This window comes from Anolis carolinensis, chromosome 2, assembly GCF_035594765.1.
Source record: "Anolis carolinensis isolate JA03-04 chromosome 2, rAnoCar3.1.pri, whole genome shotgun sequence".
NCBI classification, from domain to species: Eukaryota; Metazoa; Chordata; class Lepidosauria; order Squamata; family Dactyloidae; genus Anolis; species Anolis carolinensis.
This window is the reverse complement of record NC_085842.1, coordinates 140,586,451-140,608,158: the sequence shown is the minus strand read 5'-3', so window position 1 is coordinate 140,608,158 and position 21,708 is coordinate 140,586,451. Positions and strand designations below refer to the sequence as shown.

Here is a 21,708-nt window from a genome sequence, read left to right as displayed (position 1 = left end):
CAGCTGCACTGGTTACCAATTGAGCACCGGATCACTTTCAAAGTGATGGTGCTTACCTTTAAGGCCTTACATGGTCTAGGGCCAATGTAGCTGAGGGACCGCCTCACCCCCTACCAACCCCAGAGTTCCCTCCGTTCGGAGGACCAAGATCTATTGGAAGTTCCCAGTTTTAAGGTCTTGCGCCTAACAGCAACTAGACATAGAGCTTTTACATCAGTGGCGCCATCACTCTGGAACACTCTGCCGCCTGAAGTTCGTGCCCTGCGGGACTTATCAGTCTTCCGCAGGGCATGTAAGACACACCTGTTTCGGCAGGCTTTTGATTCCTGCTATTGTTGTTTTTAAATTGCTTAGATTTTAGCTGTTTTTGTAAGCCACTCTGAGCCCTGGGGGAGTGTTTTTAAGATTTTTTTTAAAAGATATTTTAAAGATGTTTTTAAATTGTTAGATTTTAGCCTTTCTTGTAAGCCGCCCCGAGCCCTAGGGGAGTGGCGGCATATAAGTTTAAATAATAAATAAATAAATAAATGTGTCCATTTAGACCAGTGGTTCCCAACATTTGGTCCTCCAGGTGTTCAGGACTTCAGCTTCCACAATTCCTAATAGCTGGAAAGCTGACTGAGATTTCTGGGAGTTGAAGTCCAAAACACCTGGAGGACCAAAGGTTGGGAACCACTGATTTAGACCCAGGACTCTGAGTGTTTATGACAGGAGTCAATCTAAACACAGTTGATGTTCACCCACAAATCTGCTAAATGAAAGTTGCCACATTTTTCTTTCTCACATTGATTTTCCTTATATATAGCCGCACAATTTTCTCCATGTTAAAAATAGCTGTACCTGATGATTGTAGGCAATACAACTCAAGATGAATTTTGTTTCAGCTAATTTTTGAAGAATTTGCTTAAATTTACAAACTGCATATTCAGGACAGAAAGAACTAGAGGTTTAAATAATTTAAATGGAACAATCGTTCAAATTCAAGTTTGTACTGTTAAGGTAAACGTACAAATAAAGCATTCTGGATCGTCATATATTCCATGCCATAAAATGCATAATACTTTTACCACGCAAGAAAAACACCACAGATCATAATGGTATTGTTTAACTAAACTCACTTTTGCCACTGTGAGGATACGGTCCATTGTTGATGCGCGAGAGCCTCCTTCTATGGAAGAGATATTTCCATCTAGCCTTGCCAAATCAAATGGAATCAGGCATGTTACGGACAACCATAACAAGAGCATGTAACGAGTCTCCCAGGTCTAGCAAGGTACAAAGAGGAAAAACACATTTTCATCACAAAATAAAGGCTGTAAAATATATATTCAAAGCACTCAGAAGGCTTGCAATGTACATATGTGAAACTATCCAGAAACACAAAATATAGATTGCTATTAAAATATATAAATAAAAGGAGAAAAAAACCTTAGAATTGCTAGGATTATGTTTAGGTCTAATGAGATTTCTTTCTACTGAACATAAAAACAACTGTAGCATATATTTAATTGGAACCAGGCTCAAATGTAATATTTTAGTCATCCCTAACAACAATCCTAAGCCCCATGACCATGAACTCTGCCAAAAAAGTTCAGGGTTTCTGAAGACACATGCAAACATAAGGTAGACATTTCATGAAAGGTCCATAAATGGAGGGTTCTACTCCCAGATCTTTTTGTCAAGATCACTGCTTATATTTTTCAAACTGCAACTTTCTAGACATTTAGAAACTAGTATGAATTGCAAGGATACAAATGCATCTTCAAGAAGATGAAAAGCTGTTCTATTAAAAGGGTTTATAATGCAAAGAAACCTAACATGCCTTTAGTTTTTCACAACAGGAATGACAGTATGAACAGAATCATACCATTGAGCTCTTGAGTTCAGTTGGCATCACTGACTGGCAGTGGTACCCCAAGGCTTCAGGCAGGGTATCTCACAATCTTAGAGAAGATAGGAATTTAATTTGGGATCTTCTGCAAAGCATTTTTTCACCACTGAGCTATGCACATCATGCACATTTGACAAAATGTGCATACAGACTGAGCATTACTAATTCAGAATTCTATGAGCCAAAATCCAAAATTGCCAACATAATAGCTGAGATAGTGATGTCTTTCTGAAGGCTCAATGCAGAAAAATCTTGTTTCATGTGCAAAAAGTATGTAAAATATTGTATAAAATTATCTTCAAGGTATGTGTATAAAGTATATATGAAACATAAATGAATTTAACGTTTTGACTTCAGTCCCATTCTTCAAGATATCTCATTATGTAAGTACAGGCAGTCCCCAAGTTATAAACAAGATAGGTTCTGTAGGTTTTTTCTTAGGTTGAATTTGTTTGTAAGTCAGAACAAGTACATTTTTAAGTGTAACTCTAGCCACACACATACACATCTATATATATAAAAGAGTGATGGCATCAGGGCAGCGGACAAAACAACAAAACTACAGGCCCCCCAACCTCGAAATTTGACAACACAACCCATCATCCACGGCTCTAGGTTGATACAACAAAAAGAAAAGAAAATTAAAGTCCTAATTAGAGGGAGAGGAATAATTGTTTTTATCCAATTGCTGCCAGTTAGAAGGCTAAGCTCCGCCCACTTGGTCTCCTAGCAACCTACTCAGCCCAGGGGACAGGCACAAGAGTTTGGAGAGACCCCTAATGGCCATCCAGCCCAACCCTTTCTACTATGCAGCAGGACACAATCCAAGTATTCACAACACAACATTAAATACTATACAATACGACACAGGGACATAGACCCCCTCTACCCTCACCACTTTCACAGTACACAAACAACCAAATGCACACTAAACATAAAGACAACCATACAACAGACATTCAATACCACCACTACCTCAACAAGTTCTCACCAACACCACCAGACAATGCCACAGCAACGCGTGGCCGGGCATAACTAGTACACATATATAAGCAAGCTTTGGATAGCATAGGGAAGGGTTAACAGCCCTGTGGTGTTTGTTTTGCTGTCTGTGCCCCTGTTTAGAAGATTTCACCTCACTTTCTGTCCCTGTAATAATTGGATTTTGGAAAAAAAATTGGCTTGTTGTGGAAACAAGGATTAGTGAGAAAGCTTCAGTGGAGATACCTTTTTCCCATGATAACTCTTTCATGAGTGGATTTCTCTCACTTCCTGTTGTCTCACCTCCATTTTAAACTATGAGTCGTTTTAAGTCAAATGCTTGTAACTTGGGACTGTCTGTATATAGAAATACAGGGTTTTCAATTTCCAGAACCCTTCTGGTCACAGGAATTTTGGATAAGAGATATTCTACCTATATTTATTTATTCATCCTTCCTACTGTCCAATATTAGATTAGCAACATGGCCTTCAAACAAATACATCTTAACGGCTATTTGTTATTTATCTGCTCAGATTGCCACGTACATTTTTGCAGCTACAATTTCTCTGTAAAGTACAAAGAAAAAATAACTCACCATACAGTCTTTTGGATTCTGACACACAAGCATATCCAAAACAGGTTGCATATCAACTACTTCATGAGGAAACAGTCGTAGGAATGTTTTATATCCTCGGACCTAATAAAATAAAAAGTTCTCATATTTAAAAAAGAAAATTTATATTTGAGAAACTTATAGGACAAAACTCTCCCAAGATATCTTTCAGCATCCTAATGTAAAATATACAACTCAAGTGTTCAAATGTCTGCCCCAGGAAGCTTATGGATCCAGAAGGATTCCTGCTGGCTTTTGGGGAATTCCCGTCACCTCAGTAGGTGTTTCTGCTGATGCTCTGGTCATCTGGCAATCGAGGCTGCAAAGCAATCTTCCTTTGCAGATGACATTGCATCCGCAAGGAACCATCCAGCAGAGCTGTTTTGAGTGGTCAGAGGGTTGCTGAATCCTGTCCCTCAAGACAGAATCCCTGACCATTCAGCAGCTCGCTGTAAAGATTTGTTTGATTCTTTATGGACAAAGTAGCTCTGATCTGCTCCGACCTGAACTACACATTAACTGAAGATATAGCACGAGCACCTGCTTGTCGAGTTTTAATGGAGACAATTCAATTAGTGCAACCCGAGGATGTGGACAAGATCCTTGGAGAGGTGAGAGCAACCACATGAATCCTAGACCCCTGCCCATCCTGGCTGATAAAGGAAGCCAGAGGGGTTTGGGCCAAGTGGGTGAAGGTGATGGTTAATGCCTCCTTACAAGAAGGCTAGATTTCAGCGGGCCTAAAGGAGGCTATCATCAAACCGCTGTTGAAAAAACCCTCACTGGACCCCACTCAGAGAAATTTTGGCAAGTGTCCAATCTCCCTTATTTGGGCAAAGTCTTGGAACGTGTGGTGGCCTTGCAACTCCAGGGGTTCTTCTGTCACAGTCTGGCTTTAGGTCGGGGCATGGAACTGGAACAGCCCTGGTCACCTTATTAGATTATCTACGCTGGGAACTGGACAGGGGGAATGTGTCCCTGTTGGTTCTCCTGGATCTCTCTGCGACCTTCGATACTGTAGACCACGGTATCTGTGCTGGTACAGCTGTACCAGAACCTTCTACTTTACTTTCTTGCTGCAAATGTTTGCAATCATAGGACAGGCCACCTGTCAATCACCATTAAGTTTGGTTCCGCCCCTTGTTCAGGGCTCTGGGAGGGAAGGAGCCATTTTTAAGTTAGTCTCACTTAGGAAGCTCATCTATAGGACGTAGACCAGCTCGTCTCGTAAAAAGCTTCATATTTCAAGACCACCGGGGATAAAGAGCACCAGGGTTAAAAAATACCAGGGATAAAGACCGTCCGGGGATACAGAACAACAGCACAGAAACATCTGCAAGCCATTGGCTGGTAGGTCCACTCAACAACCAGACGCACTTGGAGTTGGCAGTGGGTCCCAGAGCTATGCCCAGATAAGAGATAGCCTGGGAGGGGTTATAAGAGGGTTTCCACAGTTATTCAAAGCCAATCGCCTGTCCTGTGGGACAAGACTCCTCGAAGATTTATTATTTGTTCGTCAATAAAGACTTTGTTATTTCTTTAAAAGACTTCAAGGCCATCTTTTCAAGGAATTCCTCAACACCCTTTCTTTAGGCACCCTGCCTTCCCGCTGGGCGTAAAGTGTACGTCCTATATAACAGACAATCAGTCACAGGCCCAGCACGTGACAGAACAGTATCCTTCTGGGACACCTCGTGGGAATGGGACTTGGGGGCACTGTTCTGCAGTGGCTCTGGTCCTTCCTGGAGGACCATTCCCAGAAGATGTTGCTGAGGGACACCTGCTCGGCCCCACAACCATTGTCTTGTGAGGTCCCGCAGGAATCAGTATTGTCCCCCATGTTGTTTAACATCTACATGAAGCCGTTGAAAGAGATCAACCGGAGTTTTGGAGGTGGATGTCATCTGTACGCAGATAACGTTCAACTCTATTACTCCTTTCCACCTGCTGCTAAGGAGGCTGTTCAGGTCCTGAACTGGTGCTTGGCTGCTTTGACTCAAGTTCATATTGTACGAATCATCTCCTTGTACGAACCTGCCTGGACTCTGAGATCTTCAGGAGAAGTCCTTCTCTCAGTCCCACTTCAATCTCAAGCTCAGTTGGTGGGAGTGAGAAAGAAGGCCTCCTCAGTGGCTGCCCTTCGACTCTGGAATTCCCTGCCCAGGGAAGCCAGAATAGCCCCCTTCCCTGCTATCCTTCCAGTAGCAGGTTGAAACCTTTTTCAGGCAGGCTTTAAAATAGGAAGGTTTTTTAGATTAGGTTTTTATATTAGGAAACAGTAAGAGCTTTACAGGAAAGTCTGAATTTCTTGCTTTAATTAATCAAAACAAACATTAATGGAAGACACCACTCAGAATAGGTTCAACTAATTATGTAGTTTCTGCAACAAATACAGGTCATGATGGCTTTGCAATACTTTACGCATTTATATAATCTGATAGTAATAATTAAGCTACATATATAATTAAAATCCATTTTTACCTTTGAAATAATGTAAAGAAATTGAAAGGCCAGATGAATTAAAGATGGGGGAGAAGCTTCATCTCGGATAATATCTAATAGCAACTTCAACATCCACTCTAGAAGAAATGCAAGAAAAGATTGATGGAACAGAGAAAGAATAAGTTTGCAAAACAAATTCAGAAATGTGAATTCCAAGTTTAGGTGAAACCTATAAATCATTCTTTCATTGTCTTCTACGGCACATATTCACAATTACACAGGGGCACTCAGGGAGGAAATAAAGGCTATTCAAGAGCTCTCTGCCTCTTCATAGAATCATAGAATAGTAGAGTTGGAAGAGACCACATGGGCCATCTAGTCCAACCCCCTGCTAAGAAGCAGGAAATCGCATTCAAAGCACCCCCGACAGATGGCCATCCAGCCTCTGCTTAAAAGCCTCCAAGGAAGGAGCCTCCACCATGGCCCGGGGGAGAGAGTTCCACTGTCGAACAGCTCTCACAGTGAGGAAGTTCTTCCTGATGTTCAGGTGGAATCTCCTTTCCTGTAGTTTGAAGCCATTGTTCCGTGTCCTAGTCTGCAGGGCAGCAGAAAACAAGCTTGCTCCCTCTTCCCTATGACTTCCCTTCACATATTTGTACATGGCTATCATGTCTCCTCTCAGCCTTCTCTTCTGCAGGCTAAACATGCCCAGCTCTTTAAGCCGCTCCTCATAGGGCTTGTTCTCCAGACCCTTAATCATTTTAGTCACCCTCCTCTGGACGCTTTCCAGCTTGTCAACATCTCCCTTCAACTGTGGTGCCCAAAATTGGACATAGTATTCCAGGTGTGGTCTGACCAAGGCAGAATAGAGGGGGAGCATAACTTCCCTGGATCTAGACGCTATTCCCCTATTGATGCAGGCCAGAATCCCATTGGCTTTTTTAGCAGCCGCATCACATTGTTGGCTCATGTTTAACTTGTTGTCCACGAGGACTCCAAGGTCTTTTTCGCACACACTGCTGTCAAGCCAGGCGTCCCCCATTCTGTATCTTTGATTTCCATTTTTTCTGCCGAAGTGAAGTATCTTGCATTTGTCCCTGTTGAACTTCATTTTGTTAGTTTTGGCCCATCTCTCTAGTCTGTCAAGATCGTTTTGAATTCTGCTCCTGTCTTCTGGAGTGTTAGCTATCCCTCCCAGTTTTGTGTCGTCTGCAAACTGATGATCGTGCCTTCTAACCCTTCGTCTAAGTCGTTAATAAAGATGTTGAACAGAACCGGGCATTTTACTAGTTTGTTTGCCAGAAGGTCGTGGGGGACTTTGTCGAAGGCCTTACTGAAATCCAGGTACGCTACATCCACAGCATTCCCTGTATCGACCCAACTCGTAACTCTATCGAAAAAAGAGATCAGATTAGTCTGGCATGACTTGTTTTTGGTAAATCCGTGTTGACTATTAGCAATGACCGCATTTGTTTCTAAGTGTTCGCAGACCACTTCCTTAATGATCTTTTCCAGAATTTTGCCTGGTATTGATGTGAGGCTGACCGGACGGTAATTGTTTGGGTCGTTCTTTTTTCCCTTCTTGAAGATAGGGACCACATTCGCCCTCCTCCAATCTGCTGGGACTTCTCCCGTTCTCCAAGAACTCTCGAAGATAATTGCCAGTGGTTCTGAAATAACTTCCGCTAGTTCCTTCAGTACTCTTGGGTGTAGCTGATCTGGCCCTGAGGACTTGAATTCGTTTAGAGAGGCCAAGTGTTCCTGGACAACTTGTTTCCCTATTTGGGGTTGGATTTCCCCCAATCCTTCGTCCATTCCGTGTTGCTGAGGTTGAAGATGGCTTTCTTTTTCTGAGAAGACCGAGGCAAAGAAGGCATTAAGTAGTTCTGCCTTTTCCCTGTCCCCTGTCGCCATCACCCCATCTTCTCCTTGCAATGGCCCTATCGCCTCCTTTTTCTTCCTTTTTCTACCAACGTAAGCAAAAAAGCCTTTTTTGTTGTTTTTTATGTCCCTGGCAAGCCTGAGCTCATTTTGCGCTTTAGCCTTGCGAACCTTTTCCCTGCAGGTGTTGGCTATACGTTTGAATTCTTCTTTGGTGATTTCTCCCCTTTTCCACTTCTTGTGCATGTCACTTTTGAGCTTTAGCTCAGTTAGAAGTTCTTTGGACATCCATTCTGGCTTCTTTGCACTTGTCTTATTTTTCTTCTTTGTTGGCACTGTTTGCATTTGCGCCTTGAGTATTTCACTTTTGAAAAACTCCCATCCATCCTTAACTCCCTTGTTTTTTAATATCGGCGTCCATGGAATGCCGCTCAGTAATTCCTTCATTTTTTGGAAGTCAGCTCTCTTAAAGTCCAGAATGCGTGTTTGACTTGTCTTAGTTTCAGCATTCCTTTGTATTGCAAACTGCAGGAGCACATGGTCACTTGCCCCTAAGGATCCAACCACTTCAACTGTATTGATCAGGTCTTCCACATTTGTTAAGATTAGATCAAGAGTTGCTGATCCCCTTGTTGCCTCTTCTACCTTCTGGACCATAAAATTATCTGCAAGGCAAGTGAGGAATTTGTTGGACTTTGTACTCTTGGCTGAGTTGTACTCTTCCTTGAGTTGAGTTCTTATATTCCATTTGGGAAAAATCACAAGACAGTATGCTTTCCATTTTCACTTTCCACTTTTCAGGGAACTCCATATCAATGACTAGAAACACTGGTAAGGGGCGAAAAGATTGCTGTGGGAAGCCAATAATTTTATATCCATTTTTAGAAGTACCTTTAATATAGAGACTCATCCCCCACTCCTGCAAGTATTTCTTCCTTGCTGACTAAACATTGTTGATTCTATAAAAATTTATATTATTCTATAAGAATTTATATTTATATATACATATATAAATAACTTACCTAAATGAGAATCCAAAAGATGAGGCTGTTCTTGGTACTTGTCCATTATAACTGAAAGAGGAAATAATCAAAGATCAATCAGTTTCACAATGTTATTAAATCAATCTGTGAACTACCTAGCATGAAGAGAAGGCCTTCTTGTGAGGTCTCTGGACTATATTTACGCCATAACACTGTGGCCCTTCTACTACAAGTGCTATAGTTGGTAGTCAAAATCAGTTAATTTTCTTGGGGTGGTTTTGTACTGTCAATATTTTTTATTTTCTTATTGGAAAAAGAACAAATGTGCTGTTCAGTTGCCCCTCCAATTTCACAGAGGTTAGGGGAAAATGTAAATATCTCCAGCAGAGGGGAATGCACAGGCAGAACAGAGATTCATGGAACATAGGAAGGGGGGAGAAGGCACCGGATCTGAGGATAATTTAAAGCTGTTCAGACCAGCTCCTCCTCTCACCTGCATGCCACAAGTCTGTTTCACCAGGGCAAAGAAAGGGAGACAGTGGACAGAACAGAGATGAAGCACAAACGCCTCCAGAACAGCCTTCTCGCTCACCTCCTAAGGACAGGGCTTGAGGAGGAGGAGGCATTTCAAACTCACAAATACTCAATGCCACCCATGTAAAATCTGCAAAAGTTGAGAGCCAACTGTAAAATAGAAAAAATATTTGGCACTAGAATGACAACAATACATGTGCAAAAGCTACTAGATTTTATCTTTTTTTCTTTTGACCAGGCAGAAAAAAACTCAACATCTTGCCCCACAGCTATTCCTCACCATCTTCTTCTCATAGTCTCCTGTTCTTCCAACAGCACCAGCTACAGTTAAAGTCTGGAAATTGATGGGTTGGCTTTGTCAGAAGAACAGGAAATTTGGAGGGGGGGGGGTAGGGCCTTATATTCATGGATTTTCAACTTCTGTGGGGGTCCTGCACCTCTAACTCTGAATGTGAAGGATCTACTAAAATTAATAATTTTCATATCTCAAAATTGGTACAAATTGTTGTGCAACCGATGAAGGTTTGTGAGGGACTGTCCTGACTAATGCCATGTACAGAACAACTCAGCAATTCTTTTTCTCTATTTAATCAGTATGACTCCCTAGTAAATGTTTTAAGGATGTGGGTCCTATTGAATTTCATTCATATCCTATTCACAATGCCAAGCAGAATACAGCTATTATTATTATTATTATTATTATTATTATTATTATTATTATTATTATTATTATTATTGTATGACACAGCAAACAAGATAGATATGCTGGATTTCGTATCACAAAATCACAAGTCCAACACTTCCCAAGTGTCTAGGACTGTGTGATGTATTTTCGGATGATGCACGCAGATCCCAGTAGGGTGGCCTTTTGCAGTTGGCAGATCGTAATTTTGTCAATGTCTATTGTTTCCAAATGCCGGCTGAGATCTTTTGGCACAGCACCCAATGCGCCGATCAGCACCGGGACCACCTGCAGTGGTTTCTGCCAGAGTCTTTGAAGTCCAATCTTGAGGTCCTGATAGCGGCTGAGTTTTTCCTGTTGTTTTTCGTCAATGCAATTGTCACCTGGGATGGTGACATCAATGATCCAAACCTTTTTCTTTTCCACAACTGTGATGGCTGGTGTGTTGTGTTCCAGAACTTTGTCAGTCTGGATTTGGTAGTCCCACAGTATCTTTGCGTGCTCATTTTCCAATAGTTTTGCAGGTTTGTGATCCCACCAGTTATTTGCTGCTGGGAGGTGGTACTTGAGGCATAAGTTCCAATGAATCATTTGGGCCACATAGTTGTGCCTCTGTTTGTAGTCTGTCTGTGCCATTTTGTTACAGCAGCTGAGGATATGATCAATGGTTTCGTCGGTTTCCTTGCACAGTCTGCATTTTGGGTCATCAGCTGATTTTTCGATCTTGGCCTTAATTGCATTTGTTCTGATGGCTTGCTCCTAGGCTGCAAGGATCAGGCCTTCTGTCTCCTTCTTCAGGGTCCCATTCGTGAGCCATAGCCAGGTCTTCTCCTTATCAGCTTTTCCTTCAATTTTGTCCAGGAACTTTCCATGCAATGTTTTATTGTGCCAGCTGTCAGCTGTAGTTTGTAGTGCGGTTTTCTTCTACTTGTTTTTTGTCTGTTATGCTTTGAGGAGTTTCTGATTTTTGACTTCAATCAAAGCAGGTCCTTCACTTTGCTTTACATATTCTGCCAGGGCATGTTCTTCTTCTTTGACTGCTTGTTTTACTTGTAAGAGTCCTCTGCCACCTGATCTTGAAACACAACAAGATGAGTCCACAACAGACACTCTGCTGGCTGTTGTATTGGATCACACGTCAAACACTTCCCAAGTGTCTACGACTGTGTGATGGATCGGCGAATAATGTGTGCAGATCCCAGTAAGATGGGCTTCTACAACTGGCAGGTGGTAATTTTGTCAGCACCGCTTGTGTTTAAGTGCAGGCCAAGGTCTTTAGGCACTGCACCTAGTGTGCCGATCACCACTGGGACCACCTTGACTGGCTTGTGCCAGAGTCTTTGTAATTCGATATTTAAATCCTCATATCGTGTCAGCTTTTCCAGTTGTTTCTCCTCAATCCTGCTGTCATCTGGGATTGCAACATCGAGAATCCACTTTGTTTTTTAACACGATCGTGAGGTCAGGAGTATTGTGCTCCAAAACTCTGTCTGTCTGAATTTGGAAGTCCCAGAGTAGCTTGACATGTTCATTCTCTGTAACTTTTTCCAGCTTGTGATCCCACCAGTTTTTTGTCGCAGGCAGATGGTATTTGTGGCACAAGTTCCAATGAATCATCTGAGCAACAATTATTATTATTATTATTGTGTTTATTATTAGGTTTATTTATGCCCCCCTTTATCTCTCCAGAAGGAGACTCAAAGCGGCTTACATTAAAAGTATTGCCACACAATTAAAAAGATATAAATATGCAGTGGGTCTATTTTAGTTTAAGTATACCATGGAATTCAGAGTTCAATTAATAAAAGCCATTTTAACCACTTCGCTTGCAAGGTCTAAAAGCAAAGCCCCAGTGAGCTGCTTGTACAAAAAGGAAACATTTGTACCTTTAAATTTTTCAAGTACTGTTTCTCGCAACGTCAGATTTTCATGAGCCAATCTGAGACTATGAATCAACTCCTGTGTTTCTTTACTCTCTGTAAAACTCTCAAGTATGTTTCCTTTGGCAATGACATCAGGCTCCAGCAATCTGTTGTCTTCTTGTTCAGGTCCGCCATTGTCCATCTCGTTTAAAACCATTTTATGCTCCAAACAAATCCTTCTCTAGAAAAAGTAGAAGAAAACAACATTTGCACTGACATTAAATTAAACAATTCACTGTTCAGTCCAAAATGGCTGGGGAAATCACTGGGTTGCTGTGAGTTTTCCGGGCGGTATGGTCATGTTCCAGAAGCATTCTCTCCTGATGTTTCATCCACATCTATGGCAGGCATCCTCAGAGGTTGTGAGGTCTCTTGGAAACTAGACAAGTGAGATTTAGATATCTTGTCCCGGGTGGACAATATTCTCTTTCTTTCATTCAAAAATGAAACAAAACCATAGAGCAACATTATCATTACATTATATTTTTGTTGGGAAGTGTATACAATAAGCAAAAACTGGGCAGAATCCAATGGAATCCAATAGAGCTCACAAGGCTCTAAAGAATATTGTTTACTGGGGGGAGGCTGATGCATTTGGATTTGCATATGCAATGGCCCCATGATTTGTTTCCAGGAATCCCCCCTGAAAAAAAATCAATTCAAGCAATGGGAGATTGAATCTATGGATGCATGATTTATGTATGCCAAGGGCCAATGGTATTGTCAAAGATAGGAAAAAATGAAATGCAAAGATACAGAATGGTGGACATCTGGCTCAACAACAGTATGTGTGAAAAAGATCTTATAGTCCTTGTGGACAAGTTAAACATGAGCCAACAATCTGACGTGGCAGCTAAAAAAGCCAATGGCATTTTGGCCTGCATAAATAGGAGTATAGTGTCTAGATAAAGAGCTAGACATGTTTAGCCTGCAGAAAAGAAGGCTAAGAGAAGACATGATAGCCATGTATAAATATGTGAGGGGAAGTCATAGGGAGGAGGGAGCAAGCTTGTTTTCTGCTGCTGTGGAGACGAGGACGCAGAACAATGGATTCAAACTACAAGAAAGGCGATTCCACCTGAACAGCTCTCACTATGAGAGCTGTTCAGCAATGGAACTCTGTGCCATGGAGTGAGGTGGAGGCTCCTTCTTTGGATTCTTTTAAACAAAGGCTGGAGGCCATCCATCAGGGGTGGTTTGAATGCAATCTTCCTGCTTCTTGCAGGGGCCTGGACTGGATGGCCAATGAGGTCTCTTCCAACTCTATGATTCTATGACATCTTTTGAGCTGTGAAGAAACAACGCTCAGAAATTTCTGAACCAGTCTCTCTCAAACCATGAACATCCCTTACTTGAAATGCTTGGGACCAGCATTATTTCAGATTTCCCTTCCCTGCCACGGATTTTGGAATACCCCTAATTGCATCTTCACCAGGCTTGAGCAAACTTGGTCCCTCCAGGTATTTTGAACTTCAACTCCCACAATTCCTCACAGCCTATTGGCTGCTAGGAATTGTGGGAGTTGAAGGACAAAATACCTGGAGGGCCCAAGTTTGCCCATGCCTGATCTACACACACAGTGAGATGCCTTGGAGATAGGACCCAAGGTAAATGTGAAATTCATTTCTGTTTCACATACACACACCTTATACAGATATTCATTTCATCATATACAATATTTTTAATAACTTTGTGTGGAGCGAGGCGTTAGAAAGCAAAGGGGTCCCTCTCTCAGCATCCCACTTGGACCATTTGGGAGCCTTTGGGGATCCTGGAGCTGAACTGGAGTCTGTGTTTGTTCAGCTGTTTTGGACTACAGCTCCCAGAATCCCTTATCATTGGCTGAGGCAGCAGAGGCTTCTGGGAGATGAAGTCCAAATGGCCTCTCTTCATTCATCAGTAATGCTTGCCCTAGCACTGGCCCTGCGTTAAATATCGAGGCCCCGGAGATGCAGCTTAGAAATGAAGCGGGTTTGACAGCCTATTTCAGAGCCAGGCGGTGCCCTCCTTCCTGAGTGCGTTAGCCCCGCCTACTTCGCATCCCCCTCCGTTCACAGGGTGGAAGCACTTCAGACAGAAACAGTCTACTATTCAGGGCCCCTCCGCTACTAATAGTGCTCCTGCCCAGCCACGACCCTGAGCAGCCTCCAATTGGTATCGCCCAGGGTTCGGCGCCTCTCTCTCTCTCCCTCCCTGTGGTTCCCCATTTACCTCAGCGATAATACTTCGTCTTGCCGCCTGCTAGAGCCGGGCCTCTTCAGTACGGCGCCCCACGAGAGTCAAGATGCCTCGAAACGACAGAGCTGAAACACAACCAAATGGGTGGAGCCCGACGGGCGGACAGAAGGCTGTGATTGGCTGATGTGAAGAAGGAAGGGCGGGAGGAAGAAAAAGACCCGTCAGTTGCTGGGAGAGGCAGCCACTCTATCCTGAGCTGAGAAGGCAGGAAGTCTGAATGACGTCACCCCCCAACAGTGATTTCAGGATAATAAAGAACACCACTCAGAAAACAGAATTCCAGACATGAATCAATCAACACCTCCCAAATAAGGATTTCCCCCAGGCAGTAAGCAGCCAGACCTTGAAGCTGCAAAGCTATTCAACGCTAATCAAGGTGGCTAATTGCAACATTAACGCCTGCTTCAAACAGACGAGTTCCTTCTCCCACCCTGGACACTACCCAGCAACCCAGCGATTTCCCCAGCCATTTTGGACTGCAACTCCCAGAATTCCTGCCTGCTGGCCAAGCTGGCTAGGTCTTCTGGATGTTGACGTCCACAGCCTTGTTTTGGAGACCGCTGCGCCAAAACAAGGCCTCCCTTGCTTCCTTCCATACTGGTAAGAAGTGTTCCTGTCATTCTCCGGATGACACGGAGGAGCGATGCCAGCAAAGCATTGCTATGACTATCCACTTCATCACATTCATTAAATACTACTGAGCCACCCACTTAAGAAACTGTTGGAAATAGGCAACCTTCTCTAGCCTTCTCTATTTAATGTTTCATCTGTTTATAATATGATAAATTGCTGAAGTGTATGTGTGTTCTTTGGTCTGCAGTTTTACCATAGCTCTATGTACTTGAGGCAGTGGAGGGGGGCCTTTTCATCGCAGCCAAGGCATTGACATTTCCGACCCATCCCCTCTTCTGGTATCAGCCAGCACGCCAACGCCTTAAATCAAAAATAGTTTTCTAGATATACAGAGATAACTTGAGTCCAAAACTGGCAGGCTAAAACTCATAACCTCAATCAGTGGCTGACGCCAGATGAAAGATTCCTTCCTGGGAAAACAGAAGACTGGGCAACTTCGAAGGTTCTGAACAGCCTGCACTCTGGCACCACAAGATGCAGAGCCAACCTTAAGCAATGGGGCTACAATGTGTTGTCCACAACATGCGAGTGTGGTGCGATTAGTGACCTTCAGGGCCGGCCGGAGATATTTTTTGATGTGAAGCGGGGGTGCTGAAAAGCGCCCCCGCCACCGGCGCCCTGGCCCCGCCCAGCGTGCCCTGGCCCCGCCTCCCACGCTGCGTGGGAGGCGGGGCCAGGGCGAATAGTGAGGGGGGCGGGGCCAGAGTTGGCCCCGCCCCCCCGCCCAGCGTGCCCTGGCCCCGCCTCCCACGCAGCGTGGGAGGCGGGGCCAGGGCACGCTGGGCGGGGGGGGCGGTGCCAGAGTTGGCCCCGCCTCCCACGCTACTCCCGCTTGCCCGTCTGGCCTTTTCTAACAGGCCAGACTGCAGCGGAGGTCCCTCCAGGCCGCGATTGCGGCCTGGAGGGACCTCCACTGAACTCTGGCCTGCTAGAAAAGGCCAGACGGGCGAGCGGGGGTAGCGTGGGAGGCGGGGCCAGCTCTGACGCCGCTCCCCCCCCCGCCCAGTGTGCCTTGGCCCCGCCTCCCACGCTGCGTGGGAGGCAGGGCCAAGGCACGCTGGGCGGGGGGGGGGGAGCGGCGTCAGAGCTGGCCCCGCCTCCCACGCTACTCCCGCTCGCCCGTCTGGCCTTTTCTAGCAGGCCAGACTGCAGCGGAGGTCCCTGCAGGCCGCGATTGCGGCCTGCAGGGACCTCCGCTGCAGTCTGGCCAGCTAGAAAAGGCCAGACGGGCCAGGGCGCACTGGGCGGGAGGCGGGGCACTGTCAGGGCGGTGCCCCGCCTCCCGCCCAGCCTGACGGCGCCCCCCCGGGCCTGCGCCCGAGGCGGTGGCGTCAGGTGCCTCAATAGTGGGGCCGGCCCTGGTGACCTTGATTAGCATTTAATGGCCTTGCAGCTTCAAAGCCTAGCTGCTTCCTGCATGGGGGAATCTTTTGTTGGAAGGTGTTAGCTGGTCCTGATTTTTTCCTTTCTGGAATTTCCAATTTCTTTGTTTTCAGAGTTTTGCTCTTTATTTACTGTCCTGATTTTAGCGATTATATTGTTCTATATTATTATACCACAGTAATTATTATATATGATAGTTATAATCTTATATTATCTTAGAACTGGTTTATATGAGGCGCCTTCTATACAGCTGTATAAAATCCACACTGAACTGGATTATATGGTAGTGTGGACTCAAGATAATCCAGTTCAAAGCAGATACAGTGGATTATGTGCCTTGGCATTTTGGGTTATATAGCTGTGTGGAAGGGCATTGAGTCTACACTGCCATATAATCCAGATAATCTAGGACACGAGGGGGCAGGGCCTAAAGGCAGCAGGGCCTACCTTTCTGACTGGCAGTTAGAGAGAGAAAGGATCTTCCTCGTCCTCTGTAATTTGGACTATTTTTCTACGTTTTGATTGATTGAAAGACATAGATTGGATGACTCTTTTGTGGCCAAATTTGGTGTGATTTGGTTCAGTGGTTTTGTTGTTTACTCTATATTAAACTGCACATTACATTTATATATATATATATATACACACACACACACACACACTAGCTGTGCCCAGCCACGCGTTGCTGTGGCTTAGTCTGGTGGTGTTGGTCAGTCTACATTAGGTTGTATTTCTGCTATGACCTCCACCCTTCTTTATACTCACATTAGTAGTAGTATTTGAAGTCTGTTATCTTCTTCAATTTTTGGGTTGATTGATAAATTGCTTGAGATCCTATCTGTCCCAGCCTTTCCTGCCTGCGGAACCATGGAACTGGGTCAGTGGGTTGGATGGCAGGGAAAGGGAGAAGGAAGAGGCCTCTAATTGAAATGCATGGACTCCATGCCATGGGGTGCTGGGATTTGTAGTTTGCATCCAGTCCAACCCCTTTCTTTCTTTTTGTCATGGAGGAAGACCCCACCCAAACCGCTCAGACAGATGGCCATCCGGTTTAGTTGTGTTGTTATAGTCACAATACGGTGTTGTGAGTTTTGTGGGTCCGGATTGTGGTTTTGTAGTGTGGTTGTGTTGTTAAAACCGGGAGGCAAGGCTTTTGCGTTGTGTTGTCAAGTTTTGTATTTCTGGGGCGTTTAGTTGTATTGTTATAGTCACGATGCATTGTTGTGAGTTTTGTGGGTCCGGATTGTAGTTTTGTGGTGTGGCTGTGTTGTTACAACCGAGAGGCAAGGCTTTTGCGTTGTGTTGTCAAGTTTTGTATTTCTGGGGCATTTAGTTGTGTGCCAAGTTTTGTATTTCTGGGACGTTTAGTTGTGTTGTTATAGTCATGATGCATTGTTGTGAGTTTTGTGGGTCCGGATTGTGGTTTTGTGGTGTGGTTGTGTTGTTACAACCGGGAGGCAAGGCTTTTGCATTCTGTTGCCAAGTTTTGTATTTCTGGGGCATTTAGTTGTGTTGTTATAGTCACGATGTGTTGTGAGTTTTGTGGGTCCAGATTGTGGTTTTGTGGTGTGGTTGTGTTGTTACAACCAGGAGACAAGGCTTTTGCGTTGTGTTGCCAAGTTTTGTATTTCTGGGGCATTTAGTTGTGTTGTTATAGTCATGATGTGTTGTGAGTTTTGTGGGTCCAGATTGTGGTTTTGTGGTGTGGTTGTGTTGTTACAACCAGGAGGCAAGGCTTTTGCATTGTGTTGCCAAGTTTTGTATTTCTGGGGCATTTAGTTGTGTTGTTATAGTCATGATGCGTTGTTGTGAGTTTTGCGGGAAACAAGAGTACCCTGACTCACAGATAACAGAACCCCGACTGGCTGACCAATGAAGATTCATAATCAGAAACAAAGTGTTCAGTGAAGTTGAACTTGAAAAAATCCAGAAAATCTGAAAAGCAAATTACAATCACACCACAGCACAGACAGCAGCAGAGACTCCAACAACACTTGGAATGGTGGATCAGATTGAAGCAGAAGAAAGTGTGGAGCTTTTGCAAGAATTTGAGGAACCAGCACTTGAAACACCTGTTGAACCACCAGGAAACTTGACAGCAAGACAACAAGAGCTCAAGGATAAGATCATGGCTCATGCTGCAGCAAATGCAATAAGACAGCGGCTCCCAACTCTAAAAACAGTGCCCAAGAAACACCTGGCGCCTCTCATGAAAGATGTGAATACAGTACTCTCCACTGTCCAAATAACATCAATTGAACAAACAAACCAGTATGCCTACAGTGCAGCAGTAATAGTAACAGAAGAGCTTGGGCTCCTACAACCAAGGCAGCCCCAAAGAAAATCGACTGGAAAACCAAAGTGGAAGGTCAGGCTAGAGTTGAAAATCAAGAAACTTAAATCAGATGCAAGTAACCTGAAAAATATAAAAGAGAAGAAACTGAAGAATGACAAAATCAAGCAATACCTGATCAGAAAGTACTGGCTGAACACCAGAAAAATTGAAGAAGCTTTGGAAATCGTGAAAGAACAAATTACAGCAACAGCCAGAAAAATTGAAAGATATGAAGCCAGAATCATCCAGTACAGACAAAATCAACTGTTTCAATCAGACCAAAGATGGTTCTACCAGAGTCTGAACCAAACAACAGACACAGTAACCATAAAGCCAGAGAAAACTGCAACAACAAAGTTCTGGAAAGAACTTTGGGAAAATAATAAGAACTACAACAAAAACGCTGGGTGGATAAAGGAGTTTGAAGGAAAATTCTCACAGAACAAAATGGAACAGATGGAAATAACAACTGAAATGATCAGCAAACGAGTGCAAAAAGTCAAGAACTGGACATCGCCTGGTAGTGATCAACTTCATGGATTTTGGCTCAAACATCTGATTAGTTTACATGGAAAAATGGGCCAACAATTCAATGAGATGCTGCAGAAAGGAAGTATCAGTGAATGGCTAACAACTGGAAGAACTTACCTGATACAAAAGGATCCAGCAAAAGGAGCAGCACCAGGAAACTACAGGCCAATAACGTGTCTGCCCACTATGTTTAAACTACTGACTAGCATCATAGCTGACAGAATTCAAGACTATCTTGAAGAAAAAAACATCTTGCCAGATGAACAGAAAAGTAACAAACGGAAAAGCAGGGGCACAAAAAACCAGGTATGTTCTTCCAGTTGTTAGCCATTCACTGAAACTGAAATCCAACACATATATATATATCGTTACCATACTATGTCTTTGTCAAAATAATAATAATAATAATAATAATAATAATAATAATAATAATAATAAAGAAAATATGTTCCTAGTCAGCAAGTGTTATTTCCTGTTTAATTGTGTTGGAGATAGCAACCTTTTCAAGCCTCCTGTATTTGATGTTTGTCTGTTTTATATTTTGTCAGTTTACTTGTATGTCTTGTATTAAGTGTATGTCTTCTCTGGTTTGCAGTTATCTTAGCTCTATGTATTTAAAGCAGTGGGAGGAGCTGAAGACCATGTGACTGTTTCAGTGACTGTTTAGAATGTTTAAAAGGATGACAGTTAGAAATGACAGTTGAGGCTTGAGTCTGTTTAAGCACAGAAGCCAGTGCTAGAAGCTAGAAGTCAGGTGAGGCTTGCATTTCCTTGGAAGCAGACTGTTATTAAAGAGAGCTGTACAAAGCAATATAGTTCTGAAGAGAATGTTAATGATTATAAATTAAAGATATAAACTGAAACATTTTAAAGATTAACCTGACAGGAAATATACCTGTATATTTAAATACATGAAGTTATGAATAAAACAAACACGTTATTTTAAAGAAGTCTACTTGAATCTTTGTCTGCTGAAAGCATCAAATAGAAACAAGGTATCTACATGCCCAGTGATCTTTCTTTATCCAATAAATGAAAGGAACACTTTTGAAACCCTGCTACCCCATATGATCCTAACAGGTCATAATCCAATCTATATATATAAAAGAGTGATGGCATCACGGCGACTCACAAAACAACAAAAGTACAGGCCCTCAAAATTTGACAACACAACCCATCATCCATGCCTCAAGGTTGATACAACAAAAAGAAAAGAAAAATAAAGTCCTAATTAGAGGGAGAGCAATAATTGTTTTTTATCCAATTGCTGCCAGTTTAGAGGGCTAATCTCTGCCCACTTGGTCTCCTAGCAACCAGCCTGTTAGCAAAGGGACAGCCAGGGTTCAGTTAGGGGACAGGCAGATTTAGGCCTAACTTAGGCTTCTTCCACACATTATCTAATTTGCACTGGATTATATGGCAGTGTAGACTCAAGGCCCTTCCACACAGCTATATAACCCATTTAGTATCTTATATTATCTGCTTTGCACTGGATTATCTTGACTCCACACTGCCATATAATCCACTTCAGTGTGCATTTTATACAGCTGTGAAGAAGGGGCCTCATATAATCCACTTCTAAGCAGATAATATAAGATTATCAATATACAGTAGACTCTCACTTATCCAACATAAACAGGCCGGCAGGATAAGTGAATATGTTGGATAATAAGGGATTCAGGAAAAGCCGATTAAACAAATTAAGCACCAAAACATCATATTATACAACAAATTTGACAGAAAAAGTAGTTCCATGCGCAGTAATGCTATGTAGTAATTACAGTAGAGTCTCACTTATCCAACACTCGCTTATCCAACTATCTGGATTATCCAACGCATTTTTGTAGTCAATGCTTTCATTAATATTTTGGTGCTAAATTCATAAATACAGTAATTACTACATAGCATTACTGTGTATTGAACCACTTTTTCTGCCAAATTTGTTGTCTCACATGATGTTTTGTGCTTAATTTGTAAAATCATAACTTAATTTGATGTTTAATAGAGTTATCCTTAATCCCTCCTTATTATCCAACATATTCGCTTATCCAATGTTCTGCCGGCCCGTTTATGTTGGATAAGTGAGACTCTACTGTACTGTATTTACAAATTTACCACAAAAATATCACAATGAATTTAAAACACTGACTACAAAAGCATTGATTATGAAAAGGCAGACTGCGTTGGATAATCCAGAACATTGTATAAGCGAATCTTGGATAAGTGAGATTCTACTTTAATATGAAATAATTACTGGGATAGAATAATGCAGAACAATATAATCTCTAAAACCAGGACAGTAAATAAACAGGGGAATTCCACATAGGAAACAATCAGGGCCAGCTAACACCTCCCAACAAAAAATTCACTTAGGGAGGAAACAACCAGGCTTTAAAGCTGCAAGCCATTACATCCTAATCATTTTGCCTCCAACAGACAAAAAAAAACAATCAGAAATATTGTATATTCACAACCTTTAGGAAAATATCACAATGAATTTAAAACACTGACTACAAAAACATTGATTATGAAAAGGCAGACTGCGTTGGATAATCCAGAACATTGTATAAGCGAATCTTGGATAAGTGAGATTCTACTTTAATATGAAATAATTACTGGGATAGAATAATGCAGAACAATATAATCTCTAAAACCAGG

General features: G+C 42.8%; 1 protein-coding gene across 1 annotated transcript in view; it reads right to left on the bottom strand.

Moving 5' to 3' along the window:
- Positions 1 to 14,298, bottom strand: part of tbcd (tubulin folding cofactor D) — a 171,594-nt gene extending 157,296 nt beyond the window's left edge. The window contains exons 1-6 of the mRNA XM_062970687.1: positions 14,142 to 14,298; positions 11,895 to 12,111; positions 8,832 to 8,882; positions 5,968 to 6,065; positions 3,469 to 3,570; positions 1,119 to 1,265 (exon numbers count right to left, since the gene is read on the bottom strand). Of these exons, the coding sequence (XP_062826757.1) occupies positions 1,119 to 1,265; positions 3,469 to 3,570; positions 5,968 to 6,065; positions 8,832 to 8,882; positions 11,895 to 12,087 (591 nt within the window). The 5' untranslated portion in view covers positions 12,088 to 12,111; positions 14,142 to 14,298. The remainder of the gene's footprint in view (positions 1 to 1,118; positions 1,266 to 3,468; positions 3,571 to 5,967; positions 6,066 to 8,831; positions 8,883 to 11,894; positions 12,112 to 14,141) is intronic.
- Positions 14,299 to 21,708: the final 7,410 nt, after the last annotated feature.